At 41.8% G+C, this 20,022-nt stretch overlaps 1 protein-coding gene across 5 annotated transcripts in view; it reads right to left on the reverse strand.

Moving 5' to 3' along the window:
• The window catches only part of TCAF2 (TRPM8 channel associated factor 2), a 36,328-nt gene extending 29,481 nt beyond the window's left edge, over window positions 1-6,847 (reverse strand). For 3 of the 5 annotated variants that reach the window (XM_017893752.1, XM_017893748.1, XM_017893751.1), the window contains exons 1-2: window positions 6,067-6,847; window positions 2,716-3,352 (exon numbers count right to left, since the gene is read on the reverse strand). In XM_017893752.1, coding sequence (XP_017749241.1) covers window positions 2,716-3,338 — 623 coding nt within the window. In that variant the 5' untranslated portion in view covers window positions 3,339-3,352; window positions 6,067-6,847. The remainder of the gene's footprint in view (window positions 1-2,715; window positions 3,353-6,066) is intronic. The other 2 variants (XM_017893749.1, XM_017893753.1) reach the window with 2 other exon arrangements.
• Between the last annotated feature and the right edge of the window lie 13,175 nt (window positions 6,848-20,022).

Here is a 20,022-nt window from a genome sequence, read left to right on the forward strand (position 1 = left end):
AAAAAAAAAAAAAAAAAAAAATAGCCAGCCCTTCAGACCTTCTGGTAGTTAGGTCTGGAAGTCAGGGCTCCCACTGATTCTACATTATGGTGGGTTGTGTAATTATTTCATTATATATTACAATGTACTAATAATAGAAATAAAGTGGATAATAAATGCAATGCACTTGAATTATCCTGAAACCCCTGCCAGGTCCATGGAAAAATTATCTTCTACAAAACAGGTCCCTGGGAGCAAAAGGTTAGGAACTACTGATTTAACGAGGCTGGCCACTAAAATATAAATAGAAGTCTAGGACTTTCAGAAAATATATGATTGTATAAACTTAAAGTAGGTGTATCCATTCCAATTTATTATTGCATGGGTGTAATTATAGTGCCTGGGGTAGTAGTGGCAATCTTGCAGCCATAAGGATAAAATAACACACCATGACAGGGGCAGGCAGTGATAGGGAGACAGAGACCGACCATGGGACATCATGGAGTCACTGCCCCAGAGTTGGACTACCTACCCGTAGCTCATGTTTCATAGAAAAATTAAATAGCTATATGGTTAATCTGCTATACTAAGGCTTCTGCTACATGTGGGCAAACATAAGTAAGTAGTTACTAATATCTGAAACCCAAAACATCCAAAATGAAACTCCTGATCTCCTCGAATCCATTTTCTCATTGTCCTTTCACAGATCACTAAACAGCAGCACCTGTGTTTAATTTTTTGTCTTTTTCAGACCAAAAGTCTCAAATCCTCTTTCTCCTTACTCAATCCATCAGCCAAGCCTGTTGGGCTCTCCCTTTGAGGTGTGTCCAGAAGGGAACCGGTTCTCAGTAGCTCCACAGCTTCTACCAGCCTTGTCTGGGCCACCACCATCTCTCCTGTGGTTTATGTCAGTGGCCTCCTGATTGGTCTGCTGCTTCCACCTTTGCCTCCCACAGTCTGTTCTCCACCATCAACCACAGGGTTCCTTTTGAAGTTTAAGTCACATCATAGCAATCTTCTGTAGAGAATACAAAATGCCTTCCCATCTCACTGCAAATAAGATCTAAAGTTCTACTCCTGGCCTGTCAGTTCTTACATGACCTGAGCTGTCATTCACTGAGCTCCCATCATTCTGGCTTCCTTGATTGCCAGGTGTGTCCCTGGCTGATGGATGAAATGAGTGCTCAGACACAGGTATGCTGTATAAGGACAGCTAGGTGACTGCCTGGCTCTAGTGGCCAGAGAGTAGCTCCAAGAAGCTGAAGGTGCTTGCTTTTATTTACTGCAGGCATAATGCCAAAAGCCTGGAGCCCACACAATCCGTAAATGACTAACATTTATTGTTCCTCATTCAGAGAACATCATGCGTGCGGATGTTCAAATGTCAGCTCCTGTACAACTTCAAACAAACAAGTCTGATCAAGACAAATTCCCCTACAGTCACTTGTATCTACTCCTTGCCCTCTGCCTCAGGGTTACAGAACAGCTGCCTTCAGCTATTCTGCTCTGGGGCTTTGCAGAGCCTTCTGACGTTACAGAAAGGCCACTCCCTTTCCCTTGGAACATACCAAGCAGGCTTCCCTTCCAGGTTTTCACACTCTCTCCTCACTCTGCCTGGAATCTTCCTCTCACAGATGCCCACATGGTTCATTCCCTCACTTCCTTGAGGTCTTCTTTCAAGTGTCACCTACCAGACCAGCCTTCCAAGCTAGCCATGGGCTTGTTTGTACTCATCTCCATTCCCCTTTCATCTTGGTCATCCTCCGTGTTGCAGAAAACTGCATATCTGTGGCTCCCCTGTTCCCTGGATCCTGGTGGGTTCAGCCCATGGGAGGCAGAGGTAGAAGACTGAAATCAGGAAGGAAGAGGGAAGGAGGCTAAGTGTTTGCTTCTCTCTTCAGGCTGTATTTCTGGTAACCACAGTGTCTTCTCTGAGACTCCAGCTCCCAGCAGACAGACCTTGCATCTGTGTTCCAGCTCCTGCTGGGAAGGCGTAGCATGGCTCCCGCTTCTACCAGGTGGCTGCAGCACCCGGACTCTGCTGTTTCTGCTGTTGCTGATCTCTGGGTTTCTTGCTGTATTTTCAGCTCCTCTATCACGGGTATAGTCAATTCCCCACACTAAATCCCTTCTGCCAGCAATGCCAACAAATCCTGACCAATCCAACTTGGCCTGACTCATAGGACCTCCCTGAACACCTTAAATAAAATAGCCTCCATCAGCCTTCCAGTTGCCATGCTATCCACTTATATTGTTATCCTTCATGGAGCTTAGCAATGCCTGACAGAGCACATATATATTAGTTTCCTTAATTGCCTATCTCTCCCCTGGAATACAAACCTCAGGATGGCATGATTTGCCTGCCTCGATCTCTGCTAGACCCCCATTATCCAGAATGAGGCGTGACCAACAGTAGGTGCTCATGCAAACAAACAACTATTCTTTCATGCATTTAAGAGGTACTGATGAGCACTCTCTATGTTCTATGCACTAGACACGGAGATAGAGTGGTAAGACAAGCTTTTCTATTCAGCTTTGGCCACAGGAGGGAGTGGCAGTGAGGGCCCAGCCTCTCTTGTGTCTTGGTGCATTTTAATCATCCTGCTTTTGATCTGTGGTGGTTCCAAACTGGGTGGAAAATCACCTGATATTGAAAAATGGAAGCTCGTTGAAGAGGGGAAACAACTCTATTGTTTACCCTGAGTCAGACTCCCTAAGAGAGGAACAGACACTCACCTGACATGGAGTGGGATCTTGGGCACCTTCTTAGAGACCTTGAACCGGTCTCTGTCCCCATAGGTGTCGGTGAAGTACACTCCGGCCACACTTGTCACCTTGTTCCCAGGGAACCTGGAGAGCACCTTCTCAGGGCCATGCTGGCTGGCCCAGTACCAGGCCTGGCCCCCGATTAACAAGCCCCCTCCATGTTTCACAAACTGGATCAGTGTTGCAGTCATGGTGTCATTGTAGGCATTGATGCAGTAAACCCCTAGGGGCTCTCCTGGTTCTGGCTTGACCTGTGCCTCAAGCCCAGCATCCTGCAGGATGTTTACTAGAGGTGCCAGGGATGGATGCACTCCCATGGGAGCCCCAGGGCAGGGACACAGCCAGCTCACTGCATTGAGGAGAAATGGAGCCAAGCCAGCATGCAACAGGTAGCCCTCATGGGACACAACCACGAGGCGGCCTTGGCCGTAGGAGGAGGCAGCAATGAGCACCTGGCCCTTGTCATTCACCATCACGGGGAAGGCAGCCTCTCCAATAAGAAGGAGTTCACTGGGGACGGGGTCTCTGGGGACATCCCAGCATGTCACTCCATCCATGAGGGCCTCGAATGCAGCAGCGGCAGTGGTCGCCATGGTTCTATCAGCTGCTGCAGGGGGAAGCAAAGACTTTCATGTATTTAAGAGATACTGATATGCACTGCTGGTCAGAACAGATGAAGGAACAGGTGAAAAAAGCAAACAACTAAATTCATTCACCTCCAAATTTTACTGGATTCTCTACTGTGGGCCAAGCAGTGTTCTAGCACTGGGAGTACAGCAAGAAACAAAACAGATAAGTTTTCCCTTTTTGTGATTTGAATATTTTAGAAGGAGAAAGAAAAAAGAATAAATAGGTAGATAGAAAGATAAATAAAATGCAGCAATCACTATGATGAAAATAAAACATGATGGTGTGATATGGAGGAACTGGAAGATTATTTTAGATTGGGTGATAGGAACGGCCTCTGAGAAACTGGCATTGAAGCTGAAACCTGAAATGCAGTGAGCAAAGAGCATTCCAGCAAAGAGACCACTTTGGGGTGGCTGAGAGCCAGGGGCAGGGAAGAGCAGGACCCTAGGAGGAGGGAGGGAGGGGCTAGATCCTGCGGGGCTGGTAGATCCAGGTGGTAGTTAAGTTCGTGAGCCTGAGTTGACACAGTACCTGATCTTTTTGAATAGAAAGGTCATAGACCTGTCAAAACATGCATTTCTTCTGACAGCTCTGATAAGTTGGAAAGTGCCCCCCAATTTATAAAGTCTGCCCTAATGGAGAGGGCCTCCCTGTATTTGGTAGCATTCTGCAGTTTCTGGAGGTCTTTCAAAATTTGCTGTGCCTAAAACTGAGCCTATTTTTCCCTTTAAGCAGTTCCTCTTGGATAAATGACTTCAACCTCAGTTTCCCCATCTACAAAAAGAGAATAATACAGCCCTGGGAAGATTGTTTTTGAAGATTAAAGGAATACGGGTAGGCCAGGCACGGTAGCTTATGCTTGTAATCTGAGCACATTAGGAGGCTGAGGCGGGTGGATCACCTGAGCTCAGGAGTTCAAGACCAGCCTGGCCAACATGGCGAAACCCGTCTCTACTAAATCTACAAAATATAGCTGGGTATGGTAGCATGCACCTCTAATCCCAGCTACTCAGGAAGCTGAGTCATGAGAATTTCTTGAACCCTGGCGGGAGTGGAGGTTGCAGTGAGCCGATATCGCACCACTGGACTCTAGCCTGGGCAAAAGAACAAGACTCTGCCTCAAAAAATAGAATAGAATAGAATAGAATAGAATAATAAAACAAAACAAAGAATATGGCTAAAAATGCCTTGTCTGGAGTTGGTACACACACAGTGGGCAAGGAATAAATGAGAGTGTCGGTCTCTTTGCTGTCATTTCTAGTTTCCCGGATTGATGAGGACAGTGTTGTAGATTGCAGTCCTGCAGTAGTCCCCTGGCTGCCTGTGCCACCTCCCTATACGCATCTCGGAGGAGCCCACTGTGAGGGACTCTCCTGTGTGTTCAGATGGCTTCTCACCTCTGCAGATGCACAGGGCAGCCCTGAAGTAGCAGTGAGTTGACACCAGGGTGAGCTTCACCCAGTAGAGCCGGGAGTCATAGAAAAGTACCCCATGGCTTTCCAGAGGCGCCCATCACAGAGATCCTCGGAAGGCACCCAAAGGAATGGAGCGCCACCTTGAAGACCCTCAGCCACATGCCCCTCCCGGCTTTCCCTTTTTCCTTGTCTCATTCTCTCCACTTCCTCATTTGGGCTTTTTGGTCTCCCTTACCGCAAAAAAAATCACCTGCAGGTAAGCCCTTGCATAAGGCTTTGCTTTAGGGGAGAATCTAAACTAAAACACACACCAAGCCCTTGAGCCACACGTGCCTCCTTCCTCTCTTCCTCCTGTTCCCATATGCAGTCAACCAACTCATTTTGTTAATCTCTCACCATCGCTCTCAAACATCAGTCCCTTTAGTTGGCAATCATTCTAGACTAAACCAATCTGATTTTAGTCCCCGGGATGTATTCTCATCCACAGTCGTCCTCTACAAGAACTCTAACAAGAACTGTTACATTTCGTCCACTCTCTCTAAGGTGAAACTTCCACAGCGCCTCAGCCTCACTTCTCCAGGGTCTGGCATGCCAGTAATTACTGGACGTTTTCCCTGCTACTTTCTTCCACGAAATCTCTCCAAGCTAGAAAGGTTGGCCCTGCATTTCCTGTAGAATTCCATCTCTTCCCCTCTTCCCTTCCTATCCACCACCTTTTTCTTAATAATGCTCGCGGGAAAGAAATTCACAAAAGAGAGCCAATACTCGGCAGAGCACTGAGAATGCGGGTACATGATCTCAGCCTTAGAAGTTACCAGTGGAAAAAAAAGCAGCGGAGAGAGAGATCTGGAAGCTTGAGCTCAAGATCGTGCTAGCTACTTTCCAAAAGACAAGCGACGTCTTTCACTTCTGAGGCAGAACCAGTTTGACAGGATAAACAAAAACTGACAAAAAAACCTCAGATGAGTAATATGTCCCGGAAAGCTGACCCAGCATTCCGCAAGGACATGTGTCCTCGTGCACGCACACACCATGTACATCTTTGTCAAATTCATAATTACAAGTTCAAATAGGAGGGAGAAATGTGTTTTGAGACAAATTGCAAATAGCACCAGACTAACAAAAAGAAATGAAACCAGACCTGGACCTAAGAAGGGAGGGACACCTCCTGACGCCGGGAATGGCCTGGGGCCTCTAGCACTTTGCGGCGACTCCCAGTGCCCTAGGTGCTCATCCACCGCCCCCACCCAGGACCCGCTCGGATTGGAAAACTCACCCCTGAGCAGTGCTGGGGACTGAGGATCCCTGGGGACTGAGGGACTGGCTCTGCAGTGGCGCGCTGGGGACGTGTCGGAGGCGGGGCGGGGCGGTCCCGGAGGCGGGACGGTCTCGGAGGTGGGGGCCGTGTTAGAGGCAGGCCGTCTCGGAGGCGGGGCCGTCCCTGGGCACGGAGCTGTCTCGGAGGTGCAGCCCTGCTGTCCCGGAGGCGGGTTGTACCGTAGGTGGGGCCGTCCTGGAGGCCAGGCTGTTCTGGGGGCGGAGCTGTCTCGGAGGTTGGGAGGTCTCGGAAACGGGGCTGTCCCGGAGGCGGGGCACAAGCTGGGGTGAGGCGGAGCCGTCCCTGAGGCGGGCCCGGGGAGCGGTTACCGCGCCCTGAGCCACGCCCGTGGTCTCCCGTTCCATCGGTGGACCCCACCTCGGGCCGTGCTGCGGGCTCTCGGGGCACCTACCAGGTGAGCGACCCCGCCTTCTCGGAGGGATGCTTTGGCCTGCGTGGGGCCTCAAACCGGCTCCCCCAGAGTCTCTGCGGGTTCTTGAATGCGAGAGGGGACCCAGCCAGGTTGCTGTCGCACTTGATAAGAAAAGCAAACCCTAAGTCTCCAATAAACCATATTCTGGGCGAATAGTTGCCTAACAACAACGTATGCCACGGGGGAGGCCCCGCGTGGAATCAGGCTCCCTTCCTTCTGATTCTGGGGTGGGCTCAGCAGAGCCGGTGGCCGCTGCGTCGCCCCAGTCGCTCGAGCCTCTGCGTGGAGGGCTGCCCCCTAGTGGTCAGCGGCGGGCCATGCACTTCGAGCCAGGTGGATGCTTATGGCCATGGGGCGGGTGCTCAACTAGGAGGACATTTTTCTCCAGTAGTATCCACAGAAATGCTGCCCAGTAAGTGATATTCTTGCTGGGAAGGAAACGTGCCTGTGGCATCACTAACACAGATTCATCCTTGCATGGCTGGAGAAATTAAGCTAAAGCTATAGAGTGGCTGGTGCTCGAATTTCTACGCAAGAGAGGTCAGAAGGTGAAAATCAAGGTGGAAGGGTGTGGTTAGGAGGAGGATTTGGTGGAGTCTGGAGGTTAGGAACCTCTTTCCTAGGAAAGTGATGACTATGCTAGAATGAGGGAAAAAAGAATAGTCTGTCTGCATTTTGCCCACCATTGGGTCCTCATGGCCTATTTTCATTTCTGACATAGAATAGGCTTTAGTTTCCTAATAAATAACTAAATATATGCTAAATAAATAAGGATACAGTGAACGTCCAAAAATATGTGTCGAGTTTGTGAGTTAATAACTGACTCTTTAGAGGACTAGTGGAAATCTGATTGGCAGAGGACCAAATACATTCAGGTTTCAGAAACAAATAGCAAGGAGAAACTTACACAGAAAAGAAAGTGTGGATAAGACTTGCCAGAATTTGGAATAATTCAGGTTAGAAATCCAGCGTGTGGTGAAGTACATTGAGTTCTTAGGCTTCATATCAGGGAACAACAGACCTTTGGGAGTTGAAGAGGGAGATGGAAATCAAAAAAGTGGGTCAGTAAAGTTCCACGTTAAAAGCTGACTCAGGGCCGGGTCCGGGGCTCAGGCCGAGGCAGGTGGATCACCTGAGGTCAGGAGTTCAAGACCAGCCTGGCCAACATGGTGAAATCCCGTCTCCTAAAAATACAAAAATTAGCCGGGCCATGGTGGCGCAGGCCTGTAATCCCAGCTACTTGGGAGGCTGAGGCAGGAGAATTGCTTGAACCCGGGAGGCGGAGGTTGCAGTCAGTGGAGATCATGCCACTGCACTCCAGCCATCAACCTCACTCCTCATGGTAAAGTACCACTATTGTTCTAAATTAACTCCTGAGAGTATTTTGGTGTTGCTCTAATAGAAGAAAGGGCTTTAAACAAAGGTGATTTTCTAGGGTCAGAGACCAGAAAGTACCTGCCATTTGGGAGCAGGAGCTGCCTGAGGAATGGAACCTAACAACATAGGATCGACATAACGGCTCATTAAAAAAAGAGAAAGAAAGGAAAGAAAGGAAAGAAAGAAAGGAAAGAAAAGAAAGAAAGAAGGAAGGAAGGAAGGAAGGAAGGAAGGAAGGAAGGAAGGAAAGATGGTGACCAGCATTTACATTCTGCCTAAATGGTGTCTGACAGAGAATACAGTCATGGGTTCTTAGTTTTTGTTTCTGGTTGGGTGAGTAAAACCCCTTCCTCATCCCTTTTTTCTCCTTTCACTAGAGACAGAAACTAAAAACCATGAATTTAGGCTGCTAGAAGTCTAAAATAAAACAAAACAGATCAACAACAACAAAAATAAGGCAGGTTGGATAAGCTTCGAAATGGTTATTACTCATGCAAAGGTGCAGGCCCCAGATCTTTCCTTTTACTTGGGAGAAAACAGAAGCCATTCAGTGAAAGTCAACATCTCCATACTGGACTTATTCTGTGAGGCACTCTGGGAGATAGAAATGCTATTATGGTCAGTAAATCTAGAGAGGAAAAAAGACATGAAAACAACTATACCAAAATTGGCTACAAATTAGGTGCAAGGGCACATAAAAGCAGTAGCAATTATTTCTGATCAAAGGATTAGAGAAGAATGTGCAGAGAAGGTGACACAGAAATTCAGCTTAGAAAAATGTATATTTGTGGGGAGATAAGAGTGGGAGGTATTACAGTGTGAGACTGTATAATATTCGAAAGCACGGAGATATGAATGTGAAAGGCTTAATTTGAGAAAGACAAAATATTCATAGTGACTGAAACTTGTTAGCAGAACTTGCATAGTGCTAGCTCTAAAGAGAAGTTTGGGCGCGGTTTAGAGGAACTTCTAAACCGCTGCCATACTAGGGAGTTTGGATTCCATTCTACAGTTTGGAGGAAGATTTTTTGAAAGCACCATTTAGTAAACACTGTGGTTGCCTCCTCAACATCTATTCCTTACACTACTCCTATTGTCCTTTCTAACCAAATCTGGTTTGTTTTTTTTTTTAATCAGATAATCCACCTCTCCTTTATGAGATTCAGGGGACAATGAAGTAATCTCCAGTTCCAAGGGTAGATCTATACTTGCTTAAGTCAGGCAGGCTAACTCATACTTTTTGTGCTTCCATGACAGACTCTTTCTGGGTTATACAAAATAAATATACATAAACAATATTATACTTCATTGTCCAGCATATACAAGAGGCAAACAGAAATCAGAAATATTATTTTTACCAGTGGTACATCAGTCCATGTTTTGTCAAATAGAGAGAAATTGCTGCAGTAATTGCAGTTTATCACTAAGCCAAATGCAGGGGTAACTCATACATGTGCCTTCTAATTGTGGGCTAGTATTAATAGTCACTGGCCTCCTTCTTAAATTATTTTCAGTCATGAGCTTAACTTAATGTGGTACCATATATTCTTTCTTTTAAGGACCTTAAGAATCTGGAAAGAATTAGCCACACTCTAATTTAGGAACAGAGATGGATGAATCCACCTATGGACATTTACTGTTATGAGTCACTGGGGAGGTTTACTAAGTCACTATTTAAGATGATCCAGAACAGGTGTCTACAGCTGCTTTAAGAATGAGTCCTGTGGTGGCGATGAAAATGTTCCTCTCGGATGTCCAGCTGCAGGGGGTGGGTATGAAATTGCCAGATGGCCCCAGCTGGTGTGCTCTGGAATCCTTGACGCCAAGGCCGTGCTGCCAAGGGCTTCTCCAGGCTGGTGATTAAATGTAGTGAGGATCCTAAGGCAGGCCCATTCCTGGAAGACATGGGACTCTCCTGATGGGTGAGTTTGGCTCAAGGACTCCTCATGGTCCTGAAAGAAACTCTCTGAGACCTGTACTTCAGTGGAAGCCTTTCTTTCCTTTGCTCTCTCCTTCCTAAGGGTTAAACCTACATTGCAGTCTAATGGTGGCTCTCCTGGCCTCCTCTGGCTCCCTCCACATTTTCTCTCACAGGCATTTCCTTTAATAAATCTCTTGCATATCTGATACTCTCTTGGCTTTTGCTTCTTGGAGGACCCAGAATAACACAAGTACTGTCATACTTATATCTCCTCACTTTAAATCTCTCAAACGTAATTACTAAAATTGTGTTGTAGTGGGAGTCAAAAGCAAAGTTACTCACTTGAGAGTATTTATGAAACACCCATCAAGTTTCATTCTTTAGCACATTTATAATAACTTTTATTCCAATTATAGCATGGTCTATCTCCAAGGGCAAGTTCCTGCCTGTGTCTTCATTGAAAACAGTGGAACTTTGAAGCAACGAGGGAGTTTGTTGCTTCTCTTGACAAGTGGCCAGCCCTAATTCAGTTATGAAAGCTTTCATATTCTGCTTTGGCATATTTGTAAAATATATTTGGGCATACATTTTTTTTTTCTGTTTGGATCATAAGTGTGTGAAACATACGTGGTAAGAGCCAGTTATATTCCAATCACAGAGGATGTCTTGGAACATATCACTGCCACTCCAGAGGTGCTAAAACTTTCTTCCTCTAGTCAGGGACATGGCTGGGGTGGGGGTGAGAAGAGATGTTCTTACATTTCTAAACTGTTTCTTCCATGACCAGACCAGACATAAAGTTTGGTTTTGTCCTGAAGATTTTAGTTGTCTGGGAGCCAGTGGAACTGAGTTAGCCCAAGAATGAGAGTGGTTGTCCTTTTTCTCTTTCTGTCTTTGAAATATTAGATTCATTGGACAGGTGCTCAATAGATCCAATTTTCTTTAATTGCACCTACATCAGTGTAATATAAATGTCTTCATTCACAATCCCACAAGGGCTGTAGATATCAATATGTCAGGGGGGATAGTGTATGGGAATTGAGGGTCATAGTAGGTCAATTCTATATAAGAAAATTCCTACAGAGAGTGAGTCAAAATCTCTACTCCTACGGGACCAGTGCCTGTTATCGTCTATTTCTTTACTTATTTGGAAATGTAAGCAATTATTTCCCAATGGATTTATTACAAAGTTCCTGTGACATCAAGATCGTTCCTTCTCAAAGCTTTTCATTATATATTGAGACTTACAGTCTTCATTTAATTTTGGTTTTCCCCAAGACTTCCACCAAGTCTAGGGGATCGGTAGGGACCATCCTTTCCCAAGGTACATCATGCATACTTTCTGCTATTAATTTTTTTTTTTCCGTCTGTCCCTTGTGGGCAATCAAGAGAAACGCAGATTTGAATCTCTGTAAGAAGAGCAGAGTTTCTCCCTTTTTTTACTTTTGAACTGAGAAAAAAAAAACAGCAGCCCCTGCATCCAGAAACTTGTCTGGCACTAAGAGCTAGGCCATATTGTTCTCCCATTGTACAAAAACAATTTCAGAAAACATCAACATCAGACAAGGTCACTCTGAGACCATCACAAAGTGAGGCACATACAAGATCACCATGCAACCCACAAAGTACTGATTAACGTTCTCTCTTTTTTTTTTTTTTTTTTTTTGAGACGGAGTCTCGCTCTGTCTCCCAGGCTGGAGTGCAGTGGCCGGATCTCAGCTCACTACAAGCTCTGCCTCCCGGGTTTACGCCATTCTCCTGCCTCAGCCTCCCAAGCAGCTGGGACCACAGGCGCCCGCCACCTCGCCCGGCTAGTTTTTTGTATTTTTTAGTAGAGACGGGGTTTCACCGTGTTAGCCCGGATGGTCTCGATCTCCTGACCTCGTGATCCACCCGTCTCGGCCTCCCAAAGTGCTGGGATTACAGGCTTGAGCCACCGCGCCCGGCCATGTTCTCTTATCTAAAATGAGTAATTGCACTTTTTAGAAACCAATCGCAGCTTTATTCTCATTTTATTTTATTTTTGTTTTTGAGACAGAGTTTCACTCTTGTTGCCCAGTCTGGAGTGCAATGGCATGATCTCAGCTCACAACCACCTCAGCCTTCTGGGTTCAAGCGATTCTCCTGCCTCAGCCACCCAAGTAGCTGGGACTACAGGCATGCGCCACCATGCCTGGCTAATTTTGTATTTTTAGTAGAGATGGGGTTTCTCCATGTTGGTCAGGCTGGTCTCGAACTCCTGACCTCAGGTGATCCGCCCACCTTGGCCTCCCAAAGTGCTGGGATTACAGGCGTGAGACACTGCGCCTAGCCTTTATGCTCATTTTAGTCAGCTCTCCTTATATATGAAATTTATTGAGATGTTAGTCGTAGAATTGCTTCTGGTTCTTGACAGTATGTCATCCAAAATAAAGTCAGACACTTCCCAAAATTATCCAACCAAAGCCCACGGCCTGTAATAGGTTCTTTCTGACAGCTTTTTACTGATGTACCCACAGTTCCCTATGGTGTGCATTTTCCCTAGCTGCAATGAACAGTAGATTCAACTTATTTAATTATAGATGTGTTTCTGTTGGTCTTGGGCTGTAGGGCATTAATAATATTATGTACTATTAATGCATTAATAATATTAATAATGCCCTACAGCCAAAAGTACTTTTTCCAGTGCTAGAGATCCACCAGGCTATCTGTTAAAGGTCACTCTAACATTACTGACACAAGTCGGTTGCTTGCCTTTTAATGCTTTTGCCAGCTGCAATAGTTTATCTCAGAGTTTTGTATGAGGAGCTGAGATTTAAGTCTGCTCTAGGTGTTGAAAGCCACACGCTCATAGTGCCAGCTGTCTTGTGATTAAATGTCAAAAGCGTTAATTAAGGCTTATTATTTTCTCCTTTGTAATACTTTGGCTCCCAGGCTACACAAGCAGCAAGAAAAAAAGAAAAAACTGTTTTATTAAAACTCCACTTGCCTTGGTGGAGGGTCAAGAAAAGGTTTAGAACCTATTTTCAGGTTTTTGGCTCCTGTTTGAAGCATAGAAACCTCACAGACAATAGGTAAGCCTGCTGGGTCCTGGCCTACAGGGTCTGTTCAGGAAGAAGAGGGGTCTTCTCTCTAAACCTGTGAGATCTCTTCTAGACTCTTTTATAGATTGTTTTTACATTGTATGTTTGATCACTTTGTCCTCCCCTAACCCCCTTTGGGCACTATCTCAGACTTTAAATATACTAATTTTGGCAGTATGTAAAAAGTGAATTTTATGTCACTAAGCAATTCATGGAAATGTTTCTTAGTACCTACATGTACAGATTTCTTAACCAATTATGTATATTTGAGTTCCTAAGAATAGAAGTAACTTTTTAATGACCCTCAGGTACACATATTTGAATTAAAATAAATCTTCGTTCCTGTCATCATTGGTCACTACATTTTAAAAAAAGGTTGCAGTTGCTTCCCAACCTCTCTTTATCTTTCATTTATTTACTCATCCCTTTATTCTATTTATTTCTAATATAATGAGCACCTGTGAAATGCATCCAGTCTCAGACTAGAACATCAATAACTTAAGCTACTCAAACTTTCCTATCAAAGACATGCTTCTTTATAGCACTCAAATGCACAAGAATCCAAATGCATAGGAAGGATTTCTTAGTTCTCTTGATTGTGAGGTAAGTTGTTTTTTTGTGTAGTTAGAAGAAAGATCTCTGAGAAGTTGAAGATCACCTTCTGCCCCCGCCATATCAAAGACTGACTGCAATGATGTGGGTCAAAGAAAGAAATCATTTTAAAAGTAGAAGCCAAGCAGGTGTACAGAGGCTTTGTAAGGAGTCGAGAATAGAGGAGGGAAATAGTCTTTAAAGAAGGGATAGAGTATGTTACTTTTGTTGGCAAAAAAGAGTCAACATCTAAGGCCATCCCTAGTTATCTGTTGGCCTGTTAGGGACATATATTAGTTTAGGTTTTGACCTTGGGTGAGGACATTGCTTTAAGCACTAAATAGATCAGATTAATCCCGTGAAGAGGAGATAGGAAATATTTCTGATAAATACTGCTTTGAATATTGGCTTTAAGGCCAATACTCATTGGAGAGCTCCAGTTGACTATGGGAGTTAGACAACAGAGGAAAGTAAACTCATGACATATTTCAATTTCTCTTTACAGGAATTCAGATGCAGTGGTATGGTAGAAGACAAAATAATTTGGGTTATTTCTTGATAACATGAGCAATCTGGAAACTACTCCCATTTGTGAGGATAAATCTCTATTACAATACATAGAAAATAGGACAGATGCTAATTCAGGTAAGAAAAGGTCTTTATACAAATATTTACCTTCAGACAGAAATGTTAATGGAGATGGAGAAGGAACAGCTACCGAGAAACTAGGGATAGTAGGACACAAAAAACCTGGTAGTGAGTATGAACCAGTCTGGTGCCTTGCCTACAAGGGGGAGCAACATCACGGAGCTACTGGACAACAAGTCCTGCACTTCCCTTAGACCACAGACCAGCTCACTTTGCAGCCACCAAAAGATAAGCACCCAAGGAGAACTTACCAGCCAAGGATCCTCAGAAAACAGAACAGCCCAGTGCCCAGCCTTCAGGGGACAAGCATCTGAGTAGGCATACCAGTCACACAAACTTCTGCAGCCAAGACACTGAGGTACTTGCAGGCAATACTGACATTAACTACAGCTAAAGAAGCTGCATGGAGACTACACTACTGCATCCACCCAGAACAAAGACAAATGTACCCTACCCAACCAACATGCTAGGACACATCGGCAGGTGTTAAGTCTTTTCCGATGAAAGCTACTCTACAAAGTTAGAAAAGGTGATTGTTCCATTAGATGCACAGATGCCAGTGCAGGGATATAAGAAACATAAAAAAGCAAGGAAACATGACACCACCAAAGAATCACAATAATTCTCTAGTAACTGACATCAACCAAAAATAAAAATTTATGAATTGCCTGAAAAGGAATTCAAGACAGTGAGCTTGAGGAAACTTGGTGAGGCATGAAAGAACACAAACAGATCATTCAACAATCCGGAGAAACAATTCATGATCTGAATGAGAAATTCAACAAAGAGAGAGATATCATAAGAAAGAACCAAACAGAAATCTTGGGGCCAAAAAATTCGATGAATGAAATTAAAAATGCAATTGAGAGCAAATTCAACAGCAAAATAGATCAAACAGAAGAATTTTTGAACTTGAAAACAGGCCTTTTGAAATAGTCCAGTCAGAGGTAAAGGAAAAAAAAAGGAATGAAGAAGGCTATGGCACTTATGGGACACCATAAGTGAACAAATGTTTGCATTTTGACAACTTAAGAAGAAGACGAGATGAAGAAAGGCAAAGAAAGCTTATTTAACAAGGTAATAGTTGAAAACTTCCCAATTCTTGGAGAGATATGGACATCCAGATCCATGAAGTTCAAAGGATCCCAGAGATTCAACCCAGAGAGGTCCTCTCTGAGGCATATAACCAAACTGCCAAAAGTCAAAGAAAAAATACTAAAAGCAGCGTGAGAAAACCATCAAGACACATAAAAGGTAATTGCCATTGGACTATTAGCAGATTTCCCAGCAGCAACCTTGCAGCCCAGGAGAGAATGGGATGATATATTTAAAATACTAGAAGAAAAAAAAAAAGCTGCTAGCCTAGAATACTATACCTAGCAAATCTTTTCTTCAGAAATGAAGGAGAAATAGTCTTTCCCAGATCAGCAAAAACTGAGGGAACTCATTACCACTAGACCAGACTTACAAGAAATACTTGAGTATTTCTATTGGAAAAAAAAACTTTTAATGATAATTTCTACCATTAAAAAACATGAAGTATAAATCTCACTGCTGGCAGTAAATGCATTATCAAATTCATAATACTTCATTACTGCAATGGTGATATGTAATTTTTCAAATCTCTAGTATGAAGGTTAAAAACCACAAGAGTTGGGTGCTGTGGCATGTGCTTGTAGTCACAGTTATTTAGGAGGCTGAAATGGAAGTCTCATTGGAGCCCAGGAGTTTGAGTCCAACCTGGGCAACATAATGAGACCCCATTTAAAAAAAATAATTAAAAAAAAATGCAGCTCTATGGGATGCCAATAAGTGAAAATGGTAATAATGATTATAGCTATGATAAGTTGTTAAGGAATAAACAATATATAAAGATGTATATTAAGGCAACAAAATTATAAATCTGGGGGCAGAATGAAAGTCTAGAGTATTGGTATGCAATGAAAATTAACATTATCAGCTTAAAATAGTCTATTATAAGTATGAGAGTTTTTAACATAACCCCAATACTAACCACAAAGAAAAAATTACAACAGACATACAAATGAGAAAGAGAAAGGAATAAAAGCTTAACACAACAAATACCCTCATCAAGCCAGAAAGATAAACATGAGAGAGGAAGGAACAAAGGATAAACAAAAGAACCAGAAAATAATGAACAAAATGGCAGAAGTCCTTACCTATCAATAATAACTTTTGAATATAAATGAAATAAATTCCCAATTAAATTACATACAGTGGCTGAATGGATTTTAAAAAAAAAAGATTCAGCAACATGCTGCCTATCAGATACTCACTTCACCTGTAAGGCCACACATAGACTGAAGTGAAGGAATAGAAAATGAAATTCTGTGAAAATGGAAACCAAAAGAGAGCAGGTGTAGTAATACTTACATCAGACAAAATAGACTCTAAGTAAAAAACTAAAAAGAGAAAAGAAGGTCATTATATAATAACTCAATTCAGCAAAAGGTTAGGACAGTTGTAAGTATATGAGCACACAACACCAGAGCACCCATATATAAAATAAATATATAAAGCAACACATAAAGCATATATTATGTGAACTAAAGGGAAAGAAAAATTGAAATAAAAAGGACTTTAGCACCATCTTTCAGCAATGGATGGATCATCCAGATAGAAAATCAACAAAGAATTATCAGATTTAAATTACACTCTAGACCAAATAGACCCAGCAGATATTTACAAAATATTCCCCCCAATAACTACAGAATGTACATTTTGCTCAATAGCACATGGAACTTTCTCCAGGATAGAATATATGTTACTCCACAAAACATATTTGAAGAAATTTTAAAAAATCAAAATCATATCAAGCATCTTCTCTTATCACAATGTAGTAAAAACTAGAAATGAATACCAAGAGGAACTATGGAACATACACAAATATGTGAAAACTAAAACAAGTTTTGTACAACCAGAGCATCAATAAAGAAATTAAAAGAAGATTTAAAATTCCTTGAGACAAATAAAATGGAAACATAATATACCAAAACCTATGGGATACAGCAAAAGCTATTCTAAGAGGGAGTTTATAGCAATAGATGCCTATATCAAAAAAGTATAAGAATCTTACATAAACAACTTTATGCGGCACCTCAAGGAATGAGAAAAACAAGGGCCAGCTGAACCCAAAACTACCAGAAGACTCATAAAGATCAGGCAGAAGTAAGTGCAGCAGAGACTGAAAATAATATAAAAATCAGTAGAACAAAGAGTTGGTTCTTTGAAAAGATAAATGTTTTAGCTAGACTAACAAAACAGAGAAGACTCAAATAAATATAATCAGAGATTAAGAAAAGGAGATGCCACGTAAATACAAAGGATCATAAAAGACTTTTATGAGAAATTATATGCCAATAAATTGGAAAACCTAAAAGAACTACATAAATTCCTGAACACATGAAACCTACCAAAATTTAACTACTATGAAGAAATAAAATACCTAAACAGGCCAATAATGTGTAACAAGAATGAATCAACAATAAGTCTCCCATCAAAGAAAAGCCCAGGACCTAATGATTTTACTGCTAAGTTCTACCAAACATGTAAAGAATAATATCACTTCTTTTTAAACTATTTTGAAAAGTTGAAGAGGCGGAAATTCTTCCAAACTCATTCTATGAGGCCAACATTATCAAAACTAGACAAGGATACAACACAAAAAGAAAACTATAGGCCAATCTCCTTTATCAACATAGATGCAAAAATCCTTAATGAAATCAAGTGAAACAAATTCAACAGCATATTGAAAAGATAATTCACCACAATCAAGTGGGATTTGTCCCAGGGATGCAAGGATGGTTCAATATGTGTAAGTCAATAAATGTGATATATCACATTAACAGAATGAAGGACAAAAATGACATAATTGTTTCAACAGACAAAGAAAAAAACATTTGATAAAATTTAACATCCCTTCATGATAAAAATTCTCAACAAATTAGATATGAAAGTAACATACCTCAACACAATAAAGGCCATAAATGACAAGCTCATAGATAACATCATACTGAAAAGTTGAAAGCTATTCCTCTATGATATGCAACAAGACAAGGATGCCACATTTACCACTTTTGTTCAGTATATTACTGGAAGTCCTAGCCAGAACAATTAGGCGAGAGAAATGAAAGGCATCCAAATAGGAAAGGGGGAAGTCAAATTGTCCTTGTTTGCAGATGACATGATCTTATATATAGAAAATCCTAAAGATTCCACAAAAAAATTGTTAGAATAAATAAATTCAATAAAGTTGCAGGATACAAAATCAACATGCAAAAATCAGTAGTGTTTCTATATGCCAATAGCAAGCTACCTAAAAAAAGATATCAAGAAAGCAATCCATTGACAATAGCTATACAATAAATACCCAGGAATATAGTAAACCAAGGAGGTGAAAGATCTCGAGTGGAAACTATAAAATACGGATAAAAGAAATTGAAGAGCACACATATAAATGGAAAGATAATAATGAATTGCAAAAATTAACATTGTCGAAATGTCCATATTATCCAAAGCAATTTACGAATTCAACGCAATCCCTATTCTTCACAGAAATAGAAAAAATCCTAAAACTTCTATGGAACCACAAAAGACCCCAAATAGCCAGAGCAATCCTGAGCAAAGGTAAAGCTCAATGCATCACACTACATGACTTTAAAATATACTACAAAGCTATAGTAACCAAATCAACATGGTACTGGTATAAAAATAGACACACAGATAACTGAAACAGAATACAGAACAGAAATAAATCCATGCATTTACAGTCAACTGATTTTCAACAAAAGTTGTCAGCAACATGCATTAGGAAAAGGAGAGGCTCTTCAATAGATGGCACTGGGAGAACTGAATATCCACATGTAGAAGAATAAAATTAGACCCCTATCTCTCACCATATATAAAAATCAGTTCAAAATTTATTAAAAACTTTAAGAGCTGAAACTGTAAGCATACTAGAAGAAAACATGGGAGAAACAATTCATGACATTGGTTTTTTGAGTAAGACCTCAAAAGCATACAACAAAAGCAAAGAGAAATGGTACTACAGTAAATTAAAATTCAAATGTACAGCAAAAGAAACAGATTGAAGGTAACTTAAGTAATGGGAGAAAACATATGCAAACTATGCATCTGACAAGGGGTTAATGCCCAGACTATATAGAAAACTCAACTCAATAGCAGAATAATAAATAATTCCATTTAAAAATGGGCAAAATGCCTCAATAGACATTTCTCTAAAGAAGACATACTAATGCTTAGCATCACTAATCATCAGGGAAATGCAAATTAAAACCATAATGACATATCACCTCAGTCCAGTTAGAATGGCTATTATCAAAAAGACAAAAAATGACAAATGTTGGGGTAAATGTGAAGAAAGAGGAAGTCTTATATGCTGTTGTAAATTAGTCCAGCAATGATGGAAAACGGAATGAAGTTTCCTTAAAAAAATTAAAAAATGGAAGTATCATATGATCCTGAACCCCACTACTGAGCATATATCCAAAGGAAATAAAATCAGTTATGTGGAAGGATATCTGCATTCCCATGTTTACTGCAGCATTATTCACAATAGCTGCATGGAATCAACCTAAGTGTCCATCAATGGATGAATGGATAAAGAAAATGTGGCGTATATACACAATGGAATACTATTCAACTGTAAAAAGAAATTTTGTCATTTGTGGCAACATGATTGGGCCCAGAGGACATTATGTTAAGTGAAATAAGCAAGGCATGTAAAGACGACTACTATACAATCTCACACAAAAGTAGATTCTATAATTTTAAAAGTTGATTTCATAGCAGTACAGAGTAGAATAGTAGTTACCAGAGCCTTGGGAGGGTAGTGGGGCACA

The sequence above is a fragment of the Rhinopithecus bieti genome, unplaced genomic scaffold (assembly GCF_001698545.2).
Source record: "Rhinopithecus bieti isolate Rb0 unplaced genomic scaffold, ASM169854v2 scaffold_23862, whole genome shotgun sequence".
Lineage (NCBI taxonomy): Eukaryota > Metazoa > Chordata > Mammalia > Primates > Cercopithecidae > Rhinopithecus > Rhinopithecus bieti.